Source organism: Hyaena hyaena, unplaced genomic scaffold, assembly GCF_003009895.1.
Source record: "Hyaena hyaena isolate Hyena2069 unplaced genomic scaffold, ASM300989v1 scaffold_42, whole genome shotgun sequence".
Lineage (NCBI taxonomy): Eukaryota > Metazoa > Chordata > Mammalia > Carnivora > Hyaenidae > Hyaena > Hyaena hyaena.
The window spans coordinates 4,999,976-5,021,063 of NW_024080674.1; the positions used below are offsets into that span (position 1 = coordinate 4,999,976).

The 21,088-nt window shown below is 44.6% G+C and overlaps 1 protein-coding gene across 3 annotated transcripts in view; it reads right to left on the reverse strand.

The window, feature by feature from the left end:
* The window catches only part of ARFGEF2 (ADP ribosylation factor guanine nucleotide exchange factor 2), a 95,719-nt gene that overhangs the window by 42,591 nt on the left and 32,040 nt on the right, over positions 1–21,088 (reverse strand). For 2 of the 3 annotated variants that reach the window (XM_039229977.1, XM_039229979.1), the window contains exons 7-20: positions 18,891–18,959; positions 16,608–16,759; positions 13,866–13,996; positions 12,339–12,573; positions 11,586–11,685; positions 10,773–10,912; positions 9,161–9,269; positions 8,356–8,539; positions 6,071–6,182; positions 5,365–5,570; positions 2,342–2,426; positions 2,077–2,248; positions 1,326–1,477; positions 116–244 (exon numbers count right to left, since the gene is read on the reverse strand). In XM_039229977.1, the coding sequence (XP_039085908.1) occupies positions 116–244; positions 1,326–1,477; positions 2,077–2,248; positions 2,342–2,426; positions 5,365–5,570; positions 6,071–6,182; positions 8,356–8,539; positions 9,161–9,269; positions 10,773–10,912; positions 11,586–11,685; positions 12,339–12,573; positions 13,866–13,996; positions 16,608–16,759; positions 18,891–18,959 (1,976 nt within the window). The remainder of the gene's footprint in view (positions 1–115; positions 245–1,325; positions 1,478–2,076; positions 2,249–2,341; positions 2,427–5,364; positions 5,571–6,070; positions 6,183–8,355; positions 8,540–9,160; positions 9,270–10,772; positions 10,913–11,585; positions 11,686–12,338; positions 12,574–13,865; positions 13,997–16,607; positions 16,760–18,890; positions 18,960–21,088) is intronic. The other variant, XM_039229978.1, reaches the window with a different exon arrangement.

Here is a 21,088-nt window from a genome sequence, read left to right on the forward strand (position 1 = left end):
GAGCTTGCTGCAGATTTCTGGCTAAAGTGGACATGTCTGGTGGCGTCTAAGTTTTGCCAGATCTAAAAACACACGGCCCACCAGGATCTCTAGAGCTTTGTTAACTTAGACCCACCTGCATTCCAAAGATGCAGGCAATGCGGACTGCACACCGGATGCCCTCCAGGCACAGGGAGGCCACCTCTGTGTCGTCACAGTTCTGCAGTCCGATGCTGTAGGCGGCCAGCAGCGGCGTCCACACCAGCTAAAAGGCAGCAAAGTTTCAAATGCTACAATTATAGCATGGAAACAGCACTTGGCGGCCACACTGCTAGTTATGAGAATGGTCAGGATGCCAACGTCATCACTGTTTTGATTTCAGTCTATTCCATTCGCAATATAAAATAGTTCCTCCTAACCTGTGGTCAAAGGTATCACTATAGCATGACAGATACGCTCTTTACTAAACATATGGCTCAAAAAGAAGGAAGATAAATACGGGTTTGATGTGCTACCACTCCGCTGACCTGTGCTTGTGGCAGACATCATTAATCAACTGGAGAGCCCACTCCCTGCTGAGTCTATTCAGGGCATGAGAACCCTTCATTCACACAGTGCAGCAGGCAGCGACTGCCAATCAGAGGTTGGCATGCAAAAAAAAAAAAAAACCTTTAAGTAACTTACATTCTATAAACTTAGTTTATTGAAAGTTTCCTAGTTCAAATTATTTAGACTTTATTTTTTCCTCCAATTTTCTTGTCAATTCCCTAGAAATAAAGGTTCACAAAAATCTAACAGGATACTGATAGTTACTATAAAAATATCTTAGAGAAAAATTATGTGTTATGTACATAAAACATTGTATCTTTTTAAATACAGAAGGACTTCGGGACGTTATCTTTTACTGCCAGCTAGTTTCATCTGGTAAACTAACCCTGAGGCCACTGAAGTGAGATGTTAAAATAAAATGATCCCTTTTGCCTAAATAATCATTCATTCACTCAATTCCCCAGAGGCTTTAACAACAATCCTCTATCTGTCCCCACAGTACAAATGATGAGACACTGAGTAACCTGGTCCAGGTCACAGAGCTACGAAGTGGCTGCAGCAGGATTCAAACCAGACATTCTGACAGTAGAGCCTGTGCAGTGGCTGGTGCTGGCACATCGCTGGCATCATCAAAAGCTTCTGGGAAGGACTCACTTTAGTTACTATTCAGACAGAAGCATCCAGAGTTGGCCTTTCCTCTCCTCAACCTCTTCACCATTACAGGGTGACCGGTTAGCTTATAGCTGGTCACCTCCGGACTTAGGCCGAGCCAGGTCGTCAGTCCCCAGCATACTCACCTTGAACATTGGCCGGACGTGGTCCAAGTGAGTGGCACTCGTGAACGGGGCTTTGGCGTGGCTCACGGCCTCCATCAGGGCTTTGGCTGTTCTAGCCATTTGCTCCATCTCCAGATTGTACAGCAGCCGTCGCTGTTTTTCACTGGCCACACCTACAAAGAGACAGAGGAGTGTGACACCCACTGGGAGCTCGCTGTGTGCGAGGCGTGGTTTTAAGAGTCACCACGATTAATTTACAACCCCCCTGACCACCCCTCCATGAGTATGTTCCGAATTATTACCATTTTACTGAAGGAGGAAATGAGGCACAGAGAGGCCTAGCACCTCGGCCAGGTACACACGGCCAGTGAGTAGTAGAGGTGGGACCCAACCCCAGCCAGTATGGCTCCACAGACTGTGCTCTAAACCCCAACATGGGGCTGAAACCGCTTGTGTCACGGGCTTTACCTAACAGAATTCTCACCAAGGTTGGCACAATCACCACTGGCACTAAAGCAGTTTTAAGGAACATTTTGTGGGGATAATTCAGCTCTCAGATCACTCATTTAAATTCTTTCTTGAAGCTAATCACAAATTTAGCAAGAAGATGGTTATAATTATGAAAGACTCAATATAATCACAGTAACTAATTTAAACACATTTACTATTCAGATGTCTAAATACACAAATTAGATTTATTATCAGGGGACTTAATCATGCAGTCGAATACCCTTGAAATTTAGAATAAAAATAATGTGCCATTAGACCTTACTCTGCTTAGTAGATTTGGTTGCGATCGTATGCTCTTTTGTTTCTTTCATTGCAATTTTCTTGCCTTCTATTTCTTCATAGATGCTTGAGAGGTATTCTTCCGGTAGGTCTTTACTATCATTGATACCCCGGTTCATTTTAATATACTGTTCTTTTGTCATTTTATTTTTCACCTGAAATTTAAAAAAAATTTTTGAGAAAACATCCAATGGTCCAAATAAAGCTCCTTATTTAGCTACAATATATAAATCACTAACACATTTTACCTGAGGGCTGTGCAAGTCTGTAGTTAGCATGATAATGGAGTACGCCAGGACGTACGCAGTGTCAGCACTAGCAAATAGGGTTTGCCTGGAAGAGAAGGTTCTAGACGTAAGAACATGAAGAGAGAAGAGACTAATGGAGGCACGCTGTACTGAAAGCAAGGTGGCCGTTCCACGTGATACTAAACTAATCAAGAGCGCTCATCCTTTCGTCGTTGTCACTGAATAATAATTACTAATGACCCTGAGTGTAGAAAAAGCTAATCAAGAAACCATGTCAGGCTTCAGATTTCGTCGCACAAAGCAGTTTTAAGTAAAGTTTTAAAGATTCTCAGGGCACATCCAGGCCCGGGGATCAGGGTGTGGCAAGCGAGGCACCCAGAGCACAAAATGCAAGGAGACCCTCACTCCAACCATGAGCGTGAGGCCCCCTTCTAGTCTGCACCTTTGCACCGCACTTGCCTCACCCTGGCCCTGTTCCTGAGAGCATCTACTTTGTGCTGGGGGCTGGGTGTGACAAGGACAAGGACTGCTGTCCAGGGGCGCCTGGCCGGCTCAGTCAGGGGAGCGCGGGACTCTTGATTTCAGGTCATAAGTTTAACAAGCCCCAGGCTGGGGGCGCCTGGGGGGCTCAGTCGGGGGAGCATCTGACATCGGCTCAGGTCATGATCTCACAGCTCATGGGTTTGAGCCCCGCATTGGGCTCTGTGCTGACAGCTCAGAGCCTGGAGCCTATTTCAGATTCTGTCTCCCCCTCTTTCTGCCCTTCCCCCACTCATGCTCTGTCTCTCTCAAAAGTAAATAATAAATAAACATTAAAAAAAAAAACATAAGCCCCACTTTGGGCATAGAGATTACTTAAATAACATAGAATCTTAAAAAGATAACAGCTGTTCAGTTATTAGTTATTTATAGCTTACATTCCCACTGGAATACTGAACAGCAGACATTTGAAGAAAAATATTTATATTGTTCTAAATAATAAGCTGAAGTCTGATTTTTTTCTTTTTTTGCCCAAGGCAAGAAAAGAAAGAAAAACCAGGGGATGCATAGCCTCAAAAATGTGTGAGGCCGAAGCTACAAAACTGGTCTGTGTCCAAATCGCCCCCACAAGGACAGGGAGACACTCTGAAGAACGTAACAGAAGGTCTGCACTACAAAATAAAAGGCAGTAGGTCACATGTTTACCTACGAAGAGAAACAGATCAAGGTACACGGTCTGCATAGGAGAATGTGCTATGTTTGTGTTAAAGTAAACACGAACTCCTTATGCCTTCATAGCAGAGTCTCGTGTCCCCTGGGTTCAAATGACCAGATGCTGCCTTTACTGACCGTGTGTCTCAGAGGGAACAGCCTGTCGTGCACCTGGAGCATCAGGACCAAGGAGTGTGGGAACCAAGCTGACCTGAGGCAAACCTGTTCTCAAAATGTCTCCACTGAGCAACGGCCACGTCACGCTCACAGCACGTTCGGACCCTCGGCACGTCGTGCCCGCTAGAAAGAGCACGAGCTTCAGCGTCAGACGATTCAGTCAATCCTACTCTGTTACTTGCTAGCTGACTCATTTCTGGACAGGTTGCTCAATCTTCCAGAGCCTCAGTTTCCTCATCCATAAAATGGAGACACCACTCACAGGATTACCATCAATTATGGGAACCCCATGGCATGATGAACATACAGGAAATAGTTAATAAAGGTTAGCTCTCTTTTTAATTTCCACTTCCTACAAAAAAGAAACATGAACTACCCACCAAAAGAGGCCACAAGATGAAATCATACATTTAAGGCAAGTGTTACTAGTTATATAGCCATTTTTCTAATCTGCCTATTATTATGTAACCAAAGAAAAACCAAAATCTTTAAGATCTACTCTGTATGTTAAATCAGGGAGCTGTTCTTTTTTTTTTTTTTTAAATAGTACTTTTTTGTTTTTATTTTTATTGTTTTATTTATTTCTGAGAGAAAGAGAGACAGACAGACAGACAGACAGACAGTGTGAGCAGGGGAGGGTCAGAGAGAGAGGGAGACACAGAATCTGAAACAGGCTCCAGGCTCTGAGCTGGCTGTCAACACAGAGCCCGATGCGGGGCTCAAACCCACGAATACTGAGATCATGACCTTAGTTGAATTTAGACGCTTAACTGAGCCACCCAGGCACCCCTTGTTTTTTATTTTAGAGAGAGAGTGAGCGAGCAGGGAAGAGGGATAGGGGGAGGGGGGAGGAAGGGAGGGAGGGAAAGGGGAGAGAGGGGGAGAGAGGGGGAGGGAGGGGAAAGGGGAGAGAGGGGGAGAGAGGGGGAGAGGGGGGGAGAGAGGGGGAGAGAGGGGGAGAGAGGGGGAGAGAGGGGGAGAGAGAGAGAATCCCAAGCAGGCTCCGTGCTCAGCACAGAGTACAATGTGGGGCTTGATCCCACGACCCTGGGATCATGAGCTCAGCCAAAATCAAAAGCAAGACGCTTAAATGACCAAGCCACCCAGGCACCCCAGGGAGCTGTTGTGAATTAGGGAAGAGATGCCCAAGGACCTCCCCTCAACTCACAAATTTACTCTGGTCACAATTAATAGTATGGATTCTAGGGGCACCTGGGTGGCTCAGTCAGTTAAGCGTCTGGCTCTTGATTGCAGCTCAGCTCATGATCTCATGGATTTAGGGTTTGAACCCTGCACCCAAGCTCCATGCCGACAGTGCAGAACCTGCTTGGGATTCTCTCTCTGCCCTCCCTCCTAAATAAATAAATAAACATAAACAAAAATTAAAAAACAGTATTGACTCTAGCTGTGTGAATGTGGGCAAGTTACTTAAGCCTCTCCAGGCCTCTCCTTGTCTGTAGAAAGGGGACACAAACAGAAGCTGTGAGGTCTTATGTAAGACAATCCCCCAGCACAGTGCCTGGCACGTGGTAACAGAAATTTCAGTTGCCCAGCACGGATTTAGAAAGACTAAATTCAGCTCCTAACCAATCTAGGACTAGTGCTCTGAGGCAGGCAAAAAGACGACGTGGAAGGGACTCAAACACAGCGCTCACCCCTGGTTGCACTCTATGTATCTCGCTGCAAACTTCTCCATTAATCGATCAATCTTCTGGGCTTCCCCAGGTAGGCGGAAACCTTCTAGAAACGTCCGCAGGGCGGAGACAAACTCCTTTTCACAGAAGTCCAGTTGGTCCACGTAGGCATACATCACTTCCTTGTTGAACCTCGTGCTCTCTCCCAGAAAATCACCTACTTGGGTCTGAAACATACACACTGCATCACATCTAGAAACTGTCATGTGTGAACCCACCGTAAGGCACACTTCAGGCAGAGCGGGGAAGGCAGAACACCCTGCTCTCAGCACCCAGAACAGGCTGGCCCGCTAGAAAAGCTGGGTGACTCCGAGCCTGCCCACCCACCCAACCGGTTCAGGCTCAGTCTATCCTGCGGCGGAGCAGGAGGAGGAGGCACGAGAGACTTAAAGATGGGAAACGACGAGACACACTCGGGAGGGAGGTTCGCTGCAGACAGGCAGCCACAAGTCTCCAGCAGTCAAAGCACACTTCTAGGTTCGACCCTGTTCCACCAAGGACACAACCACCTCTTGTGAGCTTTGTGCTCACAAGTAGGACTGCTGTTCAGCAGGGGTGTGGACAACAGCCACTGCACGCAGGGTCAGCCACGCTGTAGGTTAAAGCCGGGAGGGTCTCAGAATCACCTGGTAAAACCTACACGCCAGCACCCCACACCCAGTCTTACAGAATCAAGGCGCTCCTCCTGGTGCAGGAATTGGGCAATGTCTTCAACGGACGTTCCCAGCATGCCCTGCTCCTGGAGGAACTGGATCCCTCTCTTGGGTTTCTTGTTGAAACTGTTTTGAGAAGAGACAGGACATGGGTTACTTATTTCAAAGCCTAGAGGACAGAAAAAGCTGGCATCGGAGCCATGAACAAGTCATCACATTTATCAGCCTAGGAAGGTCCTCTGTGTCCTGGTAGCCTCTCTGATTTCCACCGTGAGTTTCTGACCCAGTTACAGCAGAATCTGATGGCTGTCACCCAACATCGGCTCTCCTCTCCTCCCACATGAACAGAACTCTAGATGTGGTCACACCACTACCTGGAATAAAAACTACATTTTCCTGCCTCCCTTAAACAAAGTACGGCCATGTGAGCACAAGTGGTGTGGGTCCTTTCAGGAAGGAGCCTTGAACAAAGCTGGCTTGGCTGGGAGGTATATTCTTTTTGCCCTTTCTTCTTCATTCCCTAGTATAGGTGTGACAGCTGACACTCTAGCAGTCACCTTAAACCAGGAGGCAGCACTGAAGGTGAAAATTGTGTAAAGATGGTGAAGCAGAAAAAGTAAAAGAGCCTGAATCTCTGATGTCCGTAAGAGCCAATATAACAGCCCGAGACTGTCCGTGTTGGGATTTCCTTTAACAGAGCTTCAGTACGGTTTGTATTTCCCGTTAAAGGTAGGCGTACTTAACTATGTATAAATTAAACTCGCTATTTACCAGGCCTATCAGCACAGACTGGGGCAAGAGCTGCAGAGAGAGGACATGGACAGGGTGCAAGCAAGAGCAGCCTGGGACCCGTGCAGGCGGTGCCTGGAGAAGGCCTCCTTGAGGAGGAAGAGGGGTTTTGCCAAGTCTCAAGGAGGAAACAGACCCACAGGTTCAAGAAGAGGGCACGAGGGTGAAAGAGCTTGAAGCGTTCAAGGGACTCAAGTGTATCCTGTGACCTGGGTGCCGGCAGGAGGATGAGGTCAGTGAGGGGGGTCCGGAAGTGGGACTTGGCTGTGATGAGGAGACGGACACCTGGAATGACTGAAGGCAGGGGAGTGGTAAGACCTGATTTGAGCTTTTAAAAGATTAGCTGCTGGGGGGAGAAGAGACTGGGGAGATGTTGGTCTGGGGAGAGTAGAAATGAGATCAACACTAGAATTAGTAAATGAGTATTCTACTTTCTAAAAAATTTTTATTAAAAGAATTTTTTTTGTTTAATTTTATATTTGAGAGAGAGAGAGAAAGAAAGAGAAAGAGAGACAGAGCCTATGCAGGAGAGGGTCAGAGAGACAGAGAAAGAATCTGAAGCAGGCTCCAGGCTCCAAGCTGTCAGGACAGAGCCTGACGTGAAGCTCAAACTCACTAGCAATGAGATCATGACCCGAGCCAAAGTCAGACGCCCACTGACTGAGCCATCCAGGTGCCTCAACATTTGCTTTTTTAATGTTTTATTTATTTTTGAGAGAGAGAGGGAGCATATGCAAGCATAAGCATGAGCGAAGGAGGGGCAAAGAGAGAGGGGGATAGAGGATCTGAAGTGGGCTCTGTGCTGACAGCTGAAAGCCTAATACGGGGCTCGAACTCACAAACTGTGAGATCATGACCTGAGCTGATGTCGGACAGTCAAGCAACTAAGCCGTCCAGGCGTCCCTAACATCAACTTTTAAAACAAACTGATTTACTAAGTTGGCCAATCATTAGAAAGTTACGATATGAAACTGTGCTTATGTATTTCTGTGTGTGAAAGACTGGAAAGAAATACATTAAAATTTACCAATGATTATAATAATGACGATGTGCTTATATGGGAGAATGTCCTTATTTTTCACAGATGTAGGATTGAGGTATCATGATAGGTGCAAATTACTTCCAAATGGCTTAGAAAAAAAGATACCGTAAAACAGTATCATTATTTCTTCTATAATGTTGAAAATTTTCATAAGATAGAGCCGGAAAAAAGTTATCAGAGGTGATTTCGTCTAGGTAATAATTTTGAGAATGATTAAACATTTGTGCTTCATACTTTTCTTAATTTTCTGAATTGGTTTAATTTCTTTCATTAGGAATGTCAGTCTCGACGTCCCTCTCTCTCCCCCACTCCCTCCCTCTGCGTGGCTCAGTCGGGCTCGGCTGCAAGTGCCACCACTGCCCTTTTGTTAACAGGCATCCCCTTGTGGACTTAGTCCCAGGGTCCCAGAGAAGATGTGGCTTTGTCAGAGGCCCCAAGAGATCCGGCCAGAGCAGCAGCCATACTCACAGCTCGATGCCATGTTCAATAATCTCCTTTTGTTGCTTGATGACCTCAAACTGCTCCGGATCATCCTGGACAGCCATCTGGGTCCCTGAGGACACCGTGGACTCCATGGAGGTCACACTGCTGCGTCTGGCCATGTCCAGGCCTTTCCCGTCCCCCATTTCCTGATCTGTGGGCCTCTCCTGACCTGACATAAAAGCAGAGGAAACCAAATAAGCAGATGGGATACAGACACACCTGAGCTCAGGTCTGGCTCTGCGGTTCCCTTTCCCAGACCTGCAACAATAAAGCTCATGCTGGAAGAATCCTAAGCATGAAACCTTGGTATCTCTCGGATGCTTTACTTAAAAACTTACTTTTTGTGGAACTTGATAAGCTAATTCTAAAAACTGCAAAAACTGTCGAGCCACTTGAAGAGCAGTGAATAGGAAGACCTGCTCTAACAGGTACAAACTCACTAAGAACTCAAGGCCTCTGAAAAGGCACAAGAACAGACAAATCCATAGAACAGGCTTCTTTCCACAGGGAAATCCATGTATCATAAAGGTGGTGCTTCAGGGAGGTGAGGGAAGGAGAGACTACTAACAATATGTCACAACAACTGTCTCTCCATTTGGGAAAATGACTTGGGAGCACAACTCACACTATTCCCCCCAAATCCCAGAGGCATTAAAGAGCAGAAGCTTTAACGTAGTCAGTAAACTAAAGCATTTTGCTAGTTCTGAGATGGCGATACAAACACAGCCTTCCCCAGCAGGCATAAGCAGCCTATGGCGAAGGGAGGTGGCGGTAAGAAGTGCCCTCTCACCGAGGCTGGTCTGGTGGTTGGGATTCACATACAGGTCTTTGCTCCATTCCACCATGCACTTGAGAATGGACACGAGGCACTCCAAACCTTTCTTCCTCAGACTGAGCTCCTAAAGGATGAAAGGGACATGGCACAGAGACTTAACAGATAAACTGAGTGCAGACATCTACGGGGCTCTTGGGGAATCCTGGGAGTATAGAAGATAATCACTGACATTCAGTGCTAGTAAGCAGAACCCAAGGAAAAGTGAACAGGTGACCTAAGGACTAAGGGCAAAACTCCTGAAAATCTCTAAAGCTGCTCATCACAAACACTCTAGCAGCAAAAATGTGAGATGTGTGCTTTCCAAAAGTGAACAATGTTATCTGCCTTTTTTTTTAAAGTAAACTTTACACCCAATGAAGGCTTGAACTCACGACCCCAAGATCAAGAGTCGCATGCTCAGGGGCTCGTGGGTGGCTCAGCTGGCTGACTCTTGATTTCTCCTCAGGTCATGATCCCGGGGGTCATGGGATCAAGCCCCGTGATGGGCTTCACACTGAGTGTGGAGCTTGCTCAAGATTTTTTTGTCTCTTTCCCTCTCTCCCTCTACCCCTCTCCCATGCTTATGAGTGTGCACTCTTAAAATAAAATGAATCTTAAAAAAAGAAAAAAAAAAAAGAGTTGCACACTCTACCTATTGAGCCAGCTAGGTACGCGCCAAGTGTTATCTGAATTTTTAAAAGGAAGTTATTCATTGTTTATGTAATTTGAAAACCAGTTGACACTTTACTTTTTAAAAAACCAACAGGGTCTTAACCAGTGACTGCCGCCCTCCCAAAGAAAAAAAAGAAAAGAATTTTATATCATCCAGCAAATGAGTGATTCTAGACACATTCTTACTCCTCAATCCCTCACAACTGTATTCCGTTTTAAGGTTTGTTCAAAAAGTAAACAAAAATATTGTTTTTTTTAAGTAGCACTTCTTAAAAAATTGAATGTGAATCACAGATAACTTAAAGAAATGCAAACAGTTTAGGCTCAAAACAGCATCTAAGGTGGCACAGAGCTCTCTGCAAATCTAATGACAGCTATGGACTTTCTAGGGAAAATACCCATACACCAAAATTGTACACATAATTCCAGGCAGCTCACAGACCATTTGACCAGTTCCTTCAGAGATCTTAGCTTCAGATCCTGTTCTCTCTCTCTTATCAGGCAGAGGCAATCTGATAAGAGGCAATTTACTTTGCCTTACTGAAGCCTGAGATCCTGTCTGCATTCAATCTTTGGAACAGTGACTGAGTGTTAACTCACTTCCCACAGGTCTAGGCTCAATGTCACCACAGAGGGACTACCCTCATGACCCCATTAAAAGTGGCAATAGCCCCACTTCTAGCACTCCTTTATCCCTGCTTTATTCTCCTCTACAGCTTATTTCTCCATTGTCCGCTAGTAAGTGTCATGACCACAGCAACTATGCAGGCTCACGGGAGTGTCTTTTCACCACTGTATTCCAGCACCACGGACAGCACCTGCCTGGGACACGGTGGCGTGTTAACTGAATAAGTAAATAAATGTTAATTGAAACAAATGCACTTTAAACATAAACGGGTGTTCTCAGGGTTTTTACCTGCAGAGGTGTCATTCCCAGCTCATGTCCACTTCTTCCCTGAGCGATTTTGGATAAATCATTCACAAGGCGCTCAAAAATGTTAGCAGCATTTAAATCACAGTCGTAGTTGACGTAAATGTCTACAACACACTGGGCATCTTGGAAAATAACATACAGATATTAGAAATTCTGATAAAACACACACAGCAGTTACGTTTTCTTATCAAATGAGATTCCTTTTTCAAAAATGCTTCCCCGTAAACTACTGACTTGGGTGGACACACCTCCCTCAAGAAAAGTGTGTCAGTCGTTCTAGAAGTTGGCCCAACCTCTCCAAGGCTCACTCTACTCAAAAGAAATAACAATTGCCTGATCCACCTCTTAAAGTTGTGTAATTAATGAAATCATGCTTGATGACAGACGAAGGTGGGGGCTCTGTGGACAACCACACAATTGTGCGTGGATAAGGTAAATCCAAATGTACCTTACTGTCCACAGTCGAGGGTTGGCAGCACCAACACCTTGGGTCCTGTGACTAACAAATGGTTCAGTTTGTAGGTAGAGTGACCAAGTCTCCTAGTTTTGCAGGTTTCCCGGGACTTTCTGTGCTAAGACCACAAAGTACTGGGCAAAAGCAGATTGAGCTGTTCATCCTCTAAAGGAGAAGTGGGGCAGGACTAGACATTAGGTTAGCATTAGCCTTTTAGGAAAGGGTTTCCCAGCACTTCATTAAAACTCTAAAAGCAGAAAGTAAAGGGCTCAATCTAGATTCTGGGAAACAAAAGCACTTTTGGGTAAGTCAACGGATGAGCACTCTCGGGGTGAATGTACCTGCACAGATCCTTGTCAGAGTCTGAATGACCATCCACCTGTGCTCAAAAGAACTTGTTGATGTTTCTAAAATGTTCAGGAAAATCTCTTTGAAAAAGACCTACATGGCATGAAGACAAAGGAGTATACCAATTAATACAGTTTAAATTAGGGCTCAAAAACCCTAAAGGATTTAGGGAACAGGCAGAGTGAAGGAGCTGGATAGAAGTAAAAGAGCAATGCATACATGCACCTCGGAGGCGCGCTGGAGCCCCGGCCTCCTGTGGGGATGGCTAGTGGGCTGGGCCCACAGTGACATGGAGAAGGTCAGCCCCCTCAGAAGTAGGAGAAGCTGCTCCTGAGCGACCAGTAAGAAGAGCTGCCAGGCACAAAGGACGACTAGGGTATGATTTTCAGAGAAACCAGAAATCTGGTTTCCTTACGTGGATTTTCATGTAAAATCCGACTTCTTGATTTGCCAACTAATTCAGGTTATTTATTTCAAACAATTTATAGGCTAAACAAACATGTTCAGGGAACCGAGCCCAGCAGAGAGACCGCTTGATTTAAGCTTCTGGTTAAAATGAAAGGCATGCAAGATTTTGGGGCAAGAACTTTTAGGAGAAGGTATTGCTCATTCAAAAAGTCCTTCTTTAGGGTGCCAGCAAGTAGACTGTGTAACTCACAGAGTCAACAGGAGTTAACTCACTGAGTATAAACATCATCATCATCATCATCATCATAAAAAAAAAAAAATCATTTCAGAGCCCATACCTCTATCTGCATTTTCAAGTGCATTTTAAAGTTTGAGAGAAGAGTAAGAAAAATGGCAAGAGAGAGCTCAAAGACATCAGGCACTGAAGAGACGCCGTTTTTGGACAACGCCACACAGAGATACTGCTTGATCGCGTTGATGAACATCTCGTGAGTCCTGAAGACGGGGCCCGCGTTCTGCAGCACCGACAGGAGCAGCTGCAGGGAGACCACCTTGGAGCGCAGCTCGTGGGACCTGGGACAGAAGGTGAGAAACGGTCATAGCGCTACACGATTCCATTTCAAAAAGCACGTTTCTTGACAAAGCTTCGCTCCTCTACCAGTGAGTAGAGTTTTCTGAGAGCCAGTGAGTTAAGAACTGGCACCAGCAGAGGCGCCTGGGGGGCTCAGTCAGTTAAGCCTCCGACTTTGGCTCAGGACATGATCTCATGGTTCATGGGTTTGAGCCCCATGTTGGGCCTCTAAGCTGTCAGCACAGAGCCTGGAGCCTGCTTTGGATTCTGCGTCTCCCTCTCTCTCTGCCCCTCCCTTGCTTATGCTCTCTCTCTCACTCTTGAAAATAAATAACAAAACATTAAAAAAAAAGAATTGGTACCAACACCTAAAGAGCAGAACTGTCAGCTCCTACGACTTTTTTTCTCTCCCTGCCAAAATTAGGGAATACAGCAGGAGCAAAATAAGTGTAAACTGACTCCAGAAAGCTGGTTCTGCAACTAACCTAACAGAATGAAACACTTTACATCGTACATCATGTGAAACCGAAACGTGTGTCCTGCTCCACCTTTATGGACGATAAAAGTGCTCTTTGTCTACCTGCCTCCTGCTCCCCACCGCCACCCACGGGGCTGAAAAGGAAGGGAAATTTTCCTGAATCATCTCCTTAATGGTCAGCATATCTCAACAGAAGATCTGAAGATTATTATTAGCAACTAATAACAACAGTGGCTATAAAACTCATAAAGTGCAGAGCCCTGCACTCAGGATGTGATTACATCATTGCATGTAATTGATCCTGCGGCAACTTTCCACGTTCCCATTTTTCAGATGAGGTTCAGTAATTCATATAGCTGTGGAGTCGGTCTCAAGTGAGCTAGGAGGGAACACAGCTTTCTGGCTCCAAAGGGCTGTCATCCTTGCAGTAACTGGTTCACTAGAAAGAATGGTTTGGCTTCTCTGGGTTGAGTCTGAGGCTTAAATCTATACCCGTGAAGCAGAGGTTTCCAACGAAGGCAGGGCAGGGAGGTTCGCATGCACCCTGCCTCTGCCCACCCTGCCCAGGACTAAATCTATCAGTCAGGAAAAAGAGGGAGCACATTCAATAGAATGATTATTTTTCACACGCAAACCAAGGAAAGCAACACTGGGCAAAATCCTGGCTGGTGTGAATGTAGGGACAAGTCATTAGGACTGTAAATTCTGCATTCACAGCAACCACGGGACAAGGCACTGGGGTTTTCTGAAACCCTCAAGATCCTCCTGGGTCATCTGTGTTATGTTACACACGGCCAAGAACTGCTGTCTGCTTACTTTGGATCTGGGGGCCCTTCACCAAGGGGCTTCATGGACAGCTTGCAAAGGGAGCGAAACACTAGGAAGGCATCCTTCTGCAGAATGTGAGAGAACCTAGCGGCCACCTGATGTCCCTGTGCATCTGATTCCTGAGATGAGAAACAAATAAGAGAAAAATCAAACCATCAAAACCAAATAAGAACTCTTTTCAAAAATAAGAAATGTAATTAACTCATGGAAATTAAAATTCTTGTATTTATTCAATGGGGAAGTGAGGAATGTGGGGAAGGGGACAATATGTCAAAATAGGAGCGATGGGGGAGTCACTATAGCAATTCTAAAACCTTGTTCCTTGTCCTTTAAAAACTGGTGTGGATGGCTTATGATAAATGAGCAAACATTAAACCATTAAAAATCTAAGACAAATACAGCTGACCCTTGAACAACACGGGTTTGAACTGCATGGATCCACTTATCTGTGGATTTTTTCAACAAATACAGTACAGTATTGTAAATGTATTTTTTCTTATGATTTTGTTTTGTCTAGTCTACTGTTTAGAATATAGTATATAATACATATATATGAAATATGTGTTAATCAACTGTTTATGCTATTGGTAAGGCTTCCAGTCAACAGATTATTAGTAGTTAAGTTTTGGGGGAGTGAAAAGTCACATGCAGATTCTCAACTGCACAGGGGTTACTGACCCTAGCCCCGACATTATTTAAGGGTCATGTGTATAAGTAATTCTATTAGCTTGGATAACAGTACTTCTAAGAACACTATTGCAGGATAGATGGGGGAAAAGGATAGGCATTTTAAAATATACTTTTTTAACTAAAAAAATTAGCTACGTTTAAAAATAAAAAAATATTTGTAACATATGACAAAGATTAATATGCTCAACATACAAAAAGTTGTTATAATTCACTAAGGAAATACAGAAACCTTCCACCCAAATGAAAAACAGGCAAAAAAACAAAAACCATGAATAAGCAATTCACCAAGAAATGCAAATGATAGATTAACCTAAATAATCTTACTACTGACTATTAAGGCAGGATCTTTCTCCCAACAGACTAGCAAAATTTTGAATGAATTCTATTGCCCGGTTTTAATGAGGGAATGGGGAAATGAGCACTGATAGCCTACAGGTGGGCAGAGAGTTGAGCATTACCTTCCCAGCAGGCTAATGTGATGTTAAGGAACAAAAGCCTTAAAGCTTCCAACTCGTGACCCAGCAATATCACTTGTAGGAATTTATCCTAAAGAAAGAATTAAGGATGTGCACAAGATTTATCTATAAGGATGTTCATTATAGAACCATTTCCTGTGATAAAACCCAAATAACATAAAAATCTAATGGGGAATTGGTAAAATAGATTATGGTAAATCTATATGACAGAATTTTACATGACCACTAAAAAAATTAGTTAGGTCTATATGTACTGATGTGGAAAGATGTCCATAAAATAGTGCTGAGTAAACAAAGCAAGTCACAGCCTGGTATATAAGGCATGTGTCCTTCATATAGATTTAAGTACATTCCTCTAAGTGCATTCTTTAATGGGAATGACATAACCCCTTGGGGACCTCTACAGACTGAATGCTTATGCCCCCCATCCCCATCATAAATTGGCATTTAATCCCCAAGGTGATGATATTTGGAGGGTGGGGCCTCTGGGAGGTGAATATATCAAGAGAGTGGGGTCCTCATGAATGGGAGTAGTGTCCTTATTAAAGAGGCCCAGAAGCTCTGGGCCACACAAGACAGCCATTTATAAATCAGGAAACAGGCCCTCACCAGACACCAAAACTGCTGGTACCTTGATCTTGGACTTCCTAGCCTCCAAAACTGTGAGAAATAAATTCTGATTGCTTATAAACCACCCCATCTATGCTATTGGGTTATGGTGGCCCAAACAGCCTAAAACTGGGACAGGTGCTGGTTCCTGGTGGAAGATAGGGGGAGGGGGTTGAAGAAAACCTTATTGTTTCTATGTATAAAGCACGAACACACATATAATAAATAAACAGATATCCAGTTTATCAGTGGCTTTAAAATTCATGAAAGGGAGTGGTGAATCAGAAAAAGGATTGGAGCGGGGGCTGATAATTCAAAAGGTTGAGGAACACTAGTGAAAAGGTGCAGGCAGTGGGTTCAGGTGGGACATTAACATCCTATTTCTCCCTGTTTTGAATGCTTATATACAGCATTTTCAAGAGAACAGCAAAGCTATTTAAAAAAAATAATGCGGCAGACAGATCTAGGAGTCTGAAAGGATGTTCATAATACACACTAAGTTTCAAAAACAGGTTCCGAAACAGCATGTTATCTTGTGTGATTTAAGTGAAAAAAAAATATGAGAGGGGGAGAAAGCTCTAGAAGGATGAAAGTAAAATGTTAGCAAGGCTTATCTCTAGGTTAGGGGATCATGGATGACTTTTATTTCCCTATTTTTCCTTCTCTGTATTTTCTTACTCTTCTCTAATGAACATATGTTGAAGGAGAAGAAAAGGGCAGGAAGTGTTAAGTTTTACAAGTCTGAATAACAAGGGTTGACAACAATGGTCTATACAACCAACAGGAACATAGTCCAAGAATGGACCCACTAATACAAAGCGTATCAGAGACTAGGACAGTGTGACTGGTGAGTAGGACTGGCTGGTTTTCACTCGCTGCTTCTGCTACAGATTTAAATCTGCACCTTCTAAAAAAGGGAACTTGGAAACACATCTGTAGGGGGTCACCAACATACCAGATTATCCGCCGACGACAAGGACTGCCTGTCGTCCGCGAGCCCGTTGCTCTGCAGATTTCCATCCGCTGCCGGGGGCACAGCACCTTCCTGGCACTCCGCTTCCCCTGGGACCCTCTCGGGTTCGGTCAGACCTTGCTTTTGTGCTGCTTCTTGAAACACAGGTGCAGAAGTCATCACCAAGTTAGTACTCATCCTCAACGGCGGCCTGAGCCCAGGAAGAAGTTATTCCCAGGGTTTGCCAGCTCCTGCTTTCTCCCTTTTCTCCTCGCACTCCCTTAGGAACTGACACAATACTCAAAAAGGCCTGGCCAAAGCGGTGCTTAGACATTACGTGTGTCATGTGTCCATTATCCACAGTCCCATTCCCCGGAGGTTTCATCCATAGTGCAGTCCACATCAGTGGTGTCTCTAGACTTGAGCAATATAGCAGCCCCCCCACCCCCGCACCCCTTACCGGCCACTTCTGGAAAAGGTTAGAAGCAGCTAAACATGCAAAGCACAGATTTTTAAAAAAGGGCTACTAATATATAGGTGATAAAGAAGAAGAGCCATGTAAATGAAAAGAGTTTGACAGTTGTGACGGAAGACCTCAGTCATGAGGTGGGGGGGAGGGGGGAACAAAAAAAAACCCGGAAAACAAAAAACAAAAAATGATCTGAGCTTCCTGGCAGCTGTGTGAAAAGGGAAAAATAAAGAATTAAATTTATTCTATTTTAAAGATATTTCTACCAGAGCGTACGTTTTTACATGCTATTAATTTTATTTAATTCCACATTAAATAAATTATGAAATCTATGAATACAGACTGGTGGTAACCTAAATTAACAAAAGGACAGGGCTTAGAACAGTGGATCAAACTTCTTTGACCATGACCCACAGTAAGAAACACATTTTTAAATTTTATTTATTTATTTTAATGTTTTATTTATTTTTTTAGAGAGAGAGAGAGAGAGAGCATGAGCAGTGGGGGGGGGGGGTCAGAGAGAGAGGGAGACACAGAATCAGAAGCAGGCTCTAGGCTCTGAGCTGTCAGCACAGAGCCCAGCGGGAGGCTTAAACCCACGAACCATGAGATCATGACCCAAGATGAAGTCGGACACCCAGTCGACTGAGCCACCCAGGCGCCCCAAGAAATACATTTTAATGGGGCACCTAGGTGGCTAAGTTGGTCAAGTGTCTGACTTCAGCTTGGGTCATGATCTCACGGTTCGTGCGCCCGAGCCCTGCGTCGGGCTCCATGTCGGCAAAGCAGAGACTGCTTCGGATTCTCTTTCTCCCCATCTCGGCTCCTCCCCCACACACGTATGTGTGTGCACAATGGGCTCTCTCTCTCAAGGTAAATCAACTTAAAAAAACAAACAAACCATGACCCAATCAATACACATGTGATCATGAAACAGTGCTTAACGTTACCATCGTGATGTATTCAATTTCTATTTTCATTTTATTCTCGCTCATTTAAGAAAGGCTGATTCTAACACCCTGCTAACTTAATGATTTCTCAACCCATTAATGTTTTACTGCCACTGGAACCAAGCGTTCAACACATAGGCACTGATGTAAGATTTGAGGCAAAAAAACCCCAACTCATTAAACAGTCATTCTCAGCTATACAAGTTTTTTTTTTTTTTTATGTTTTATTTAGTTCTAGGAGAGAGAGACAGTGTGAGCAGGGGAGGGTCAGAGAGAGAGGGAGTCACAGACCGAAAGAGGCTCCAGGCTCTGAGCTGGCAGTCAGCACAGAGCCCGACGTGGGGCTCGAACCCACGAACCGTGAGATCATGACCTAAGCGAAAGTCGGACGCTTAACCGACTAAGCCACCCAGGCGCCCCTCAGCTATACAAGTTTAATTCCACCAAAACCACACCGTAAAACTGAGGGAGCTATGAATGAAGACTAACAAAACAAAGGTTCTCTGCGCATCTGATACCCCACTGATGTGGGGACTGTCCCACTGACACATCAATGGTTGGCCAAAACACTCAGCAGCACCTCAGGACTCCCAGCCACTCCTGGGAAAAGCTAGACATACACGGGAGCGGCCTTCTGTCTTTCGTGTGGAGCGCCCAATGCTAGCATTGTCAGACTGTGCTTTCTGAACCCAGCCCCAGTGAGAATAAACTTAATCACTTAAAAGAGGTAATTTCTGAGTTTCATATGAAAGATGGGCAGATACGGGCGGACTCAGTTTCCATGACTTCATGGGAACTGGGCACTCCACCACTGAATCATCTGCCCAAGAACTCTCTTGGAGGAGAGGCTGGGCTCTCGGTTCTTACCTTTAACAGCAGATGTAACCACGTCTTCTAAGATCTCCTTCACCACCTCCTGGGCTCCGTCATCAGTCCCTACACACACCCAGAGACATAAGCACATACATGTGGGTATTTCCAGGGAAAGCGAAGGAAGGAGCAGAAGGTCACATCTCAGGGGCAAAGAGGGCAAACAAGTCCTCTCGCCAACGAAAAACAGGTCCTGTACAATCTGGAAACTGAGGCAGCGTCTGCCATGATTTTGAGTCTCCCTCTGTGGGTCACTCTTCCTTCCAAAGTCACAGCCACGGGGCCAAGGGACCTCTCCATCACCCCCAGAGTTGCAGGTAGGAGCCAGATTTCATCCAGCTATACTGCTCAGCAGAACAAAAGACAGGACTTTCTCTTGTGCCTTCACGTCTGGTACCCCAAAGCCTTGGGAAGTGACATGCCTCCTGCTGCCTCGACTACCCCACATGCCGCCCCCAGAACGCAGGATGAGGCTTTACTAAATGTGGTGCGGATTTACTAAATTTTAAATAAAATTATTCTGTACACTGTTAATACTTAAGTGGAAGAGCTTCAGCACTAGTTTTTTCTGTAGAAAACTAGTTTTGGGAGAACTAGTAAACAGGCCTACACTGGACTTTTAGGAATAAACATTACTGGCTTCTCAAACATCATACTGACCAAAAAAAAAAAAATCACCACACTTAACAGAGCTAAAATTACCCTTTAAATTCTTCCTGAATGAGGACTTTCAATCAAGCCCTTATTTTTATGAGTTCTCTGCTTAACCCGCAAGGTCCTAGAAAGCAGCACAACGTATTTTCATTTCCAGTGAGCACTTGACCCACTCAAACTACTTATTTCTTCCCTCCCCACACACACCCCAAGCTTTGCTGAGATGAAAACGTTGATGTTGTGTATGCTTTTCTTAGAGGGCAAAAAAGAACCTGAAAGAAAGTCAGTCTGCAGCCACAGTTACAATCCCCGGTACCCATGTCCTCATCTGAATGTGCTGTGACCATATTCAGGCATTCTTGTACCACCTCCACCATTTTCACGCATTACTCGTATTAGTATATTACACGTGTATATTTAACAGTCCTCTTTACGTTAACTCACCTTAAACAAGAATATTCACAAAACCACAGATTTCATGCACTATGTTTTCTGAATGCATGTAAAAATAAATATGTTAACTATTGAAATAAAAACTGTTTATGTATGGGCCATGTAAGACCCTCTCATCTACATGTGACAAGATGTTTCCAAGTTCCCTTCTAGCTCCAACACTCTCTGATGCTATGATTTAATACAATCATGATGATAGTTTCCAATCTCTATTGTACATTCCAAAGTCCCTTGTACACACTGAACACCTGAGGCATACCAGTGTGAGGAATACAACATTTTATTCGAGGAGTCACAGGCTGGGTGAGCTGGATCAGAGTTTGTAAAGTGGAGGCTGCAGGGTACACCTGGTCTGCAGGTAGGTGCTGGTTAGCTTACGCACTGCCCACAACCCCCATCCCCAAACTAAGCTTTCCTGAGGTATAATTGACAATTAAGATTTGTATATATTTGGGGCGCCTGGGTGGCTCAGTTGGATAAGCGTCCAACTTCGGCTCAGGTCATGATCTCATGGTTTGTGGGGTCGAGCCCTGCATCAGGCTCTGTGCTAATAAATAGCTCAGAGCTTGGAACCTGCTTCAGATTCTGTGTGTGTCTCTCTCTCTGCCCCTCCCCAACTCATGCTGTCTCTCTCTCAAAAATAAACATTTTAAAAAAATTGTATATACTTAAGGTACACAACTTGATGATTTGACATACATATACACTGTGAAATAATCACTACAGTCAAGCTAATTAACCATCCGTCACCTCACAGGTAACATTTTCTTCCGTTTTTGTGTGCAGTGAGAACACGTAAGATCTACACTCAACAAATTTCAAGTATACAACACAGTATTGTTAACTACGGTCATACTGCTGCATCTTACATCTCCAGAACTCTGTCCCTCATCCCAACAAGCACCTCCCCCTTTCTCCAACCATCATGCTACATTCTGTGTCAATGAATCTGACTACTCTAGGCACCTCATCTATGTGGAATCACACAGTATTTGTCCTTTATTTAAAAACTGTTTTGTTCCTGAGACAGCACAAGCTGGGGCAAGGCAGAGAGAGGGGTTCAGAGGATCTGAAGCAGGCTCTGCACT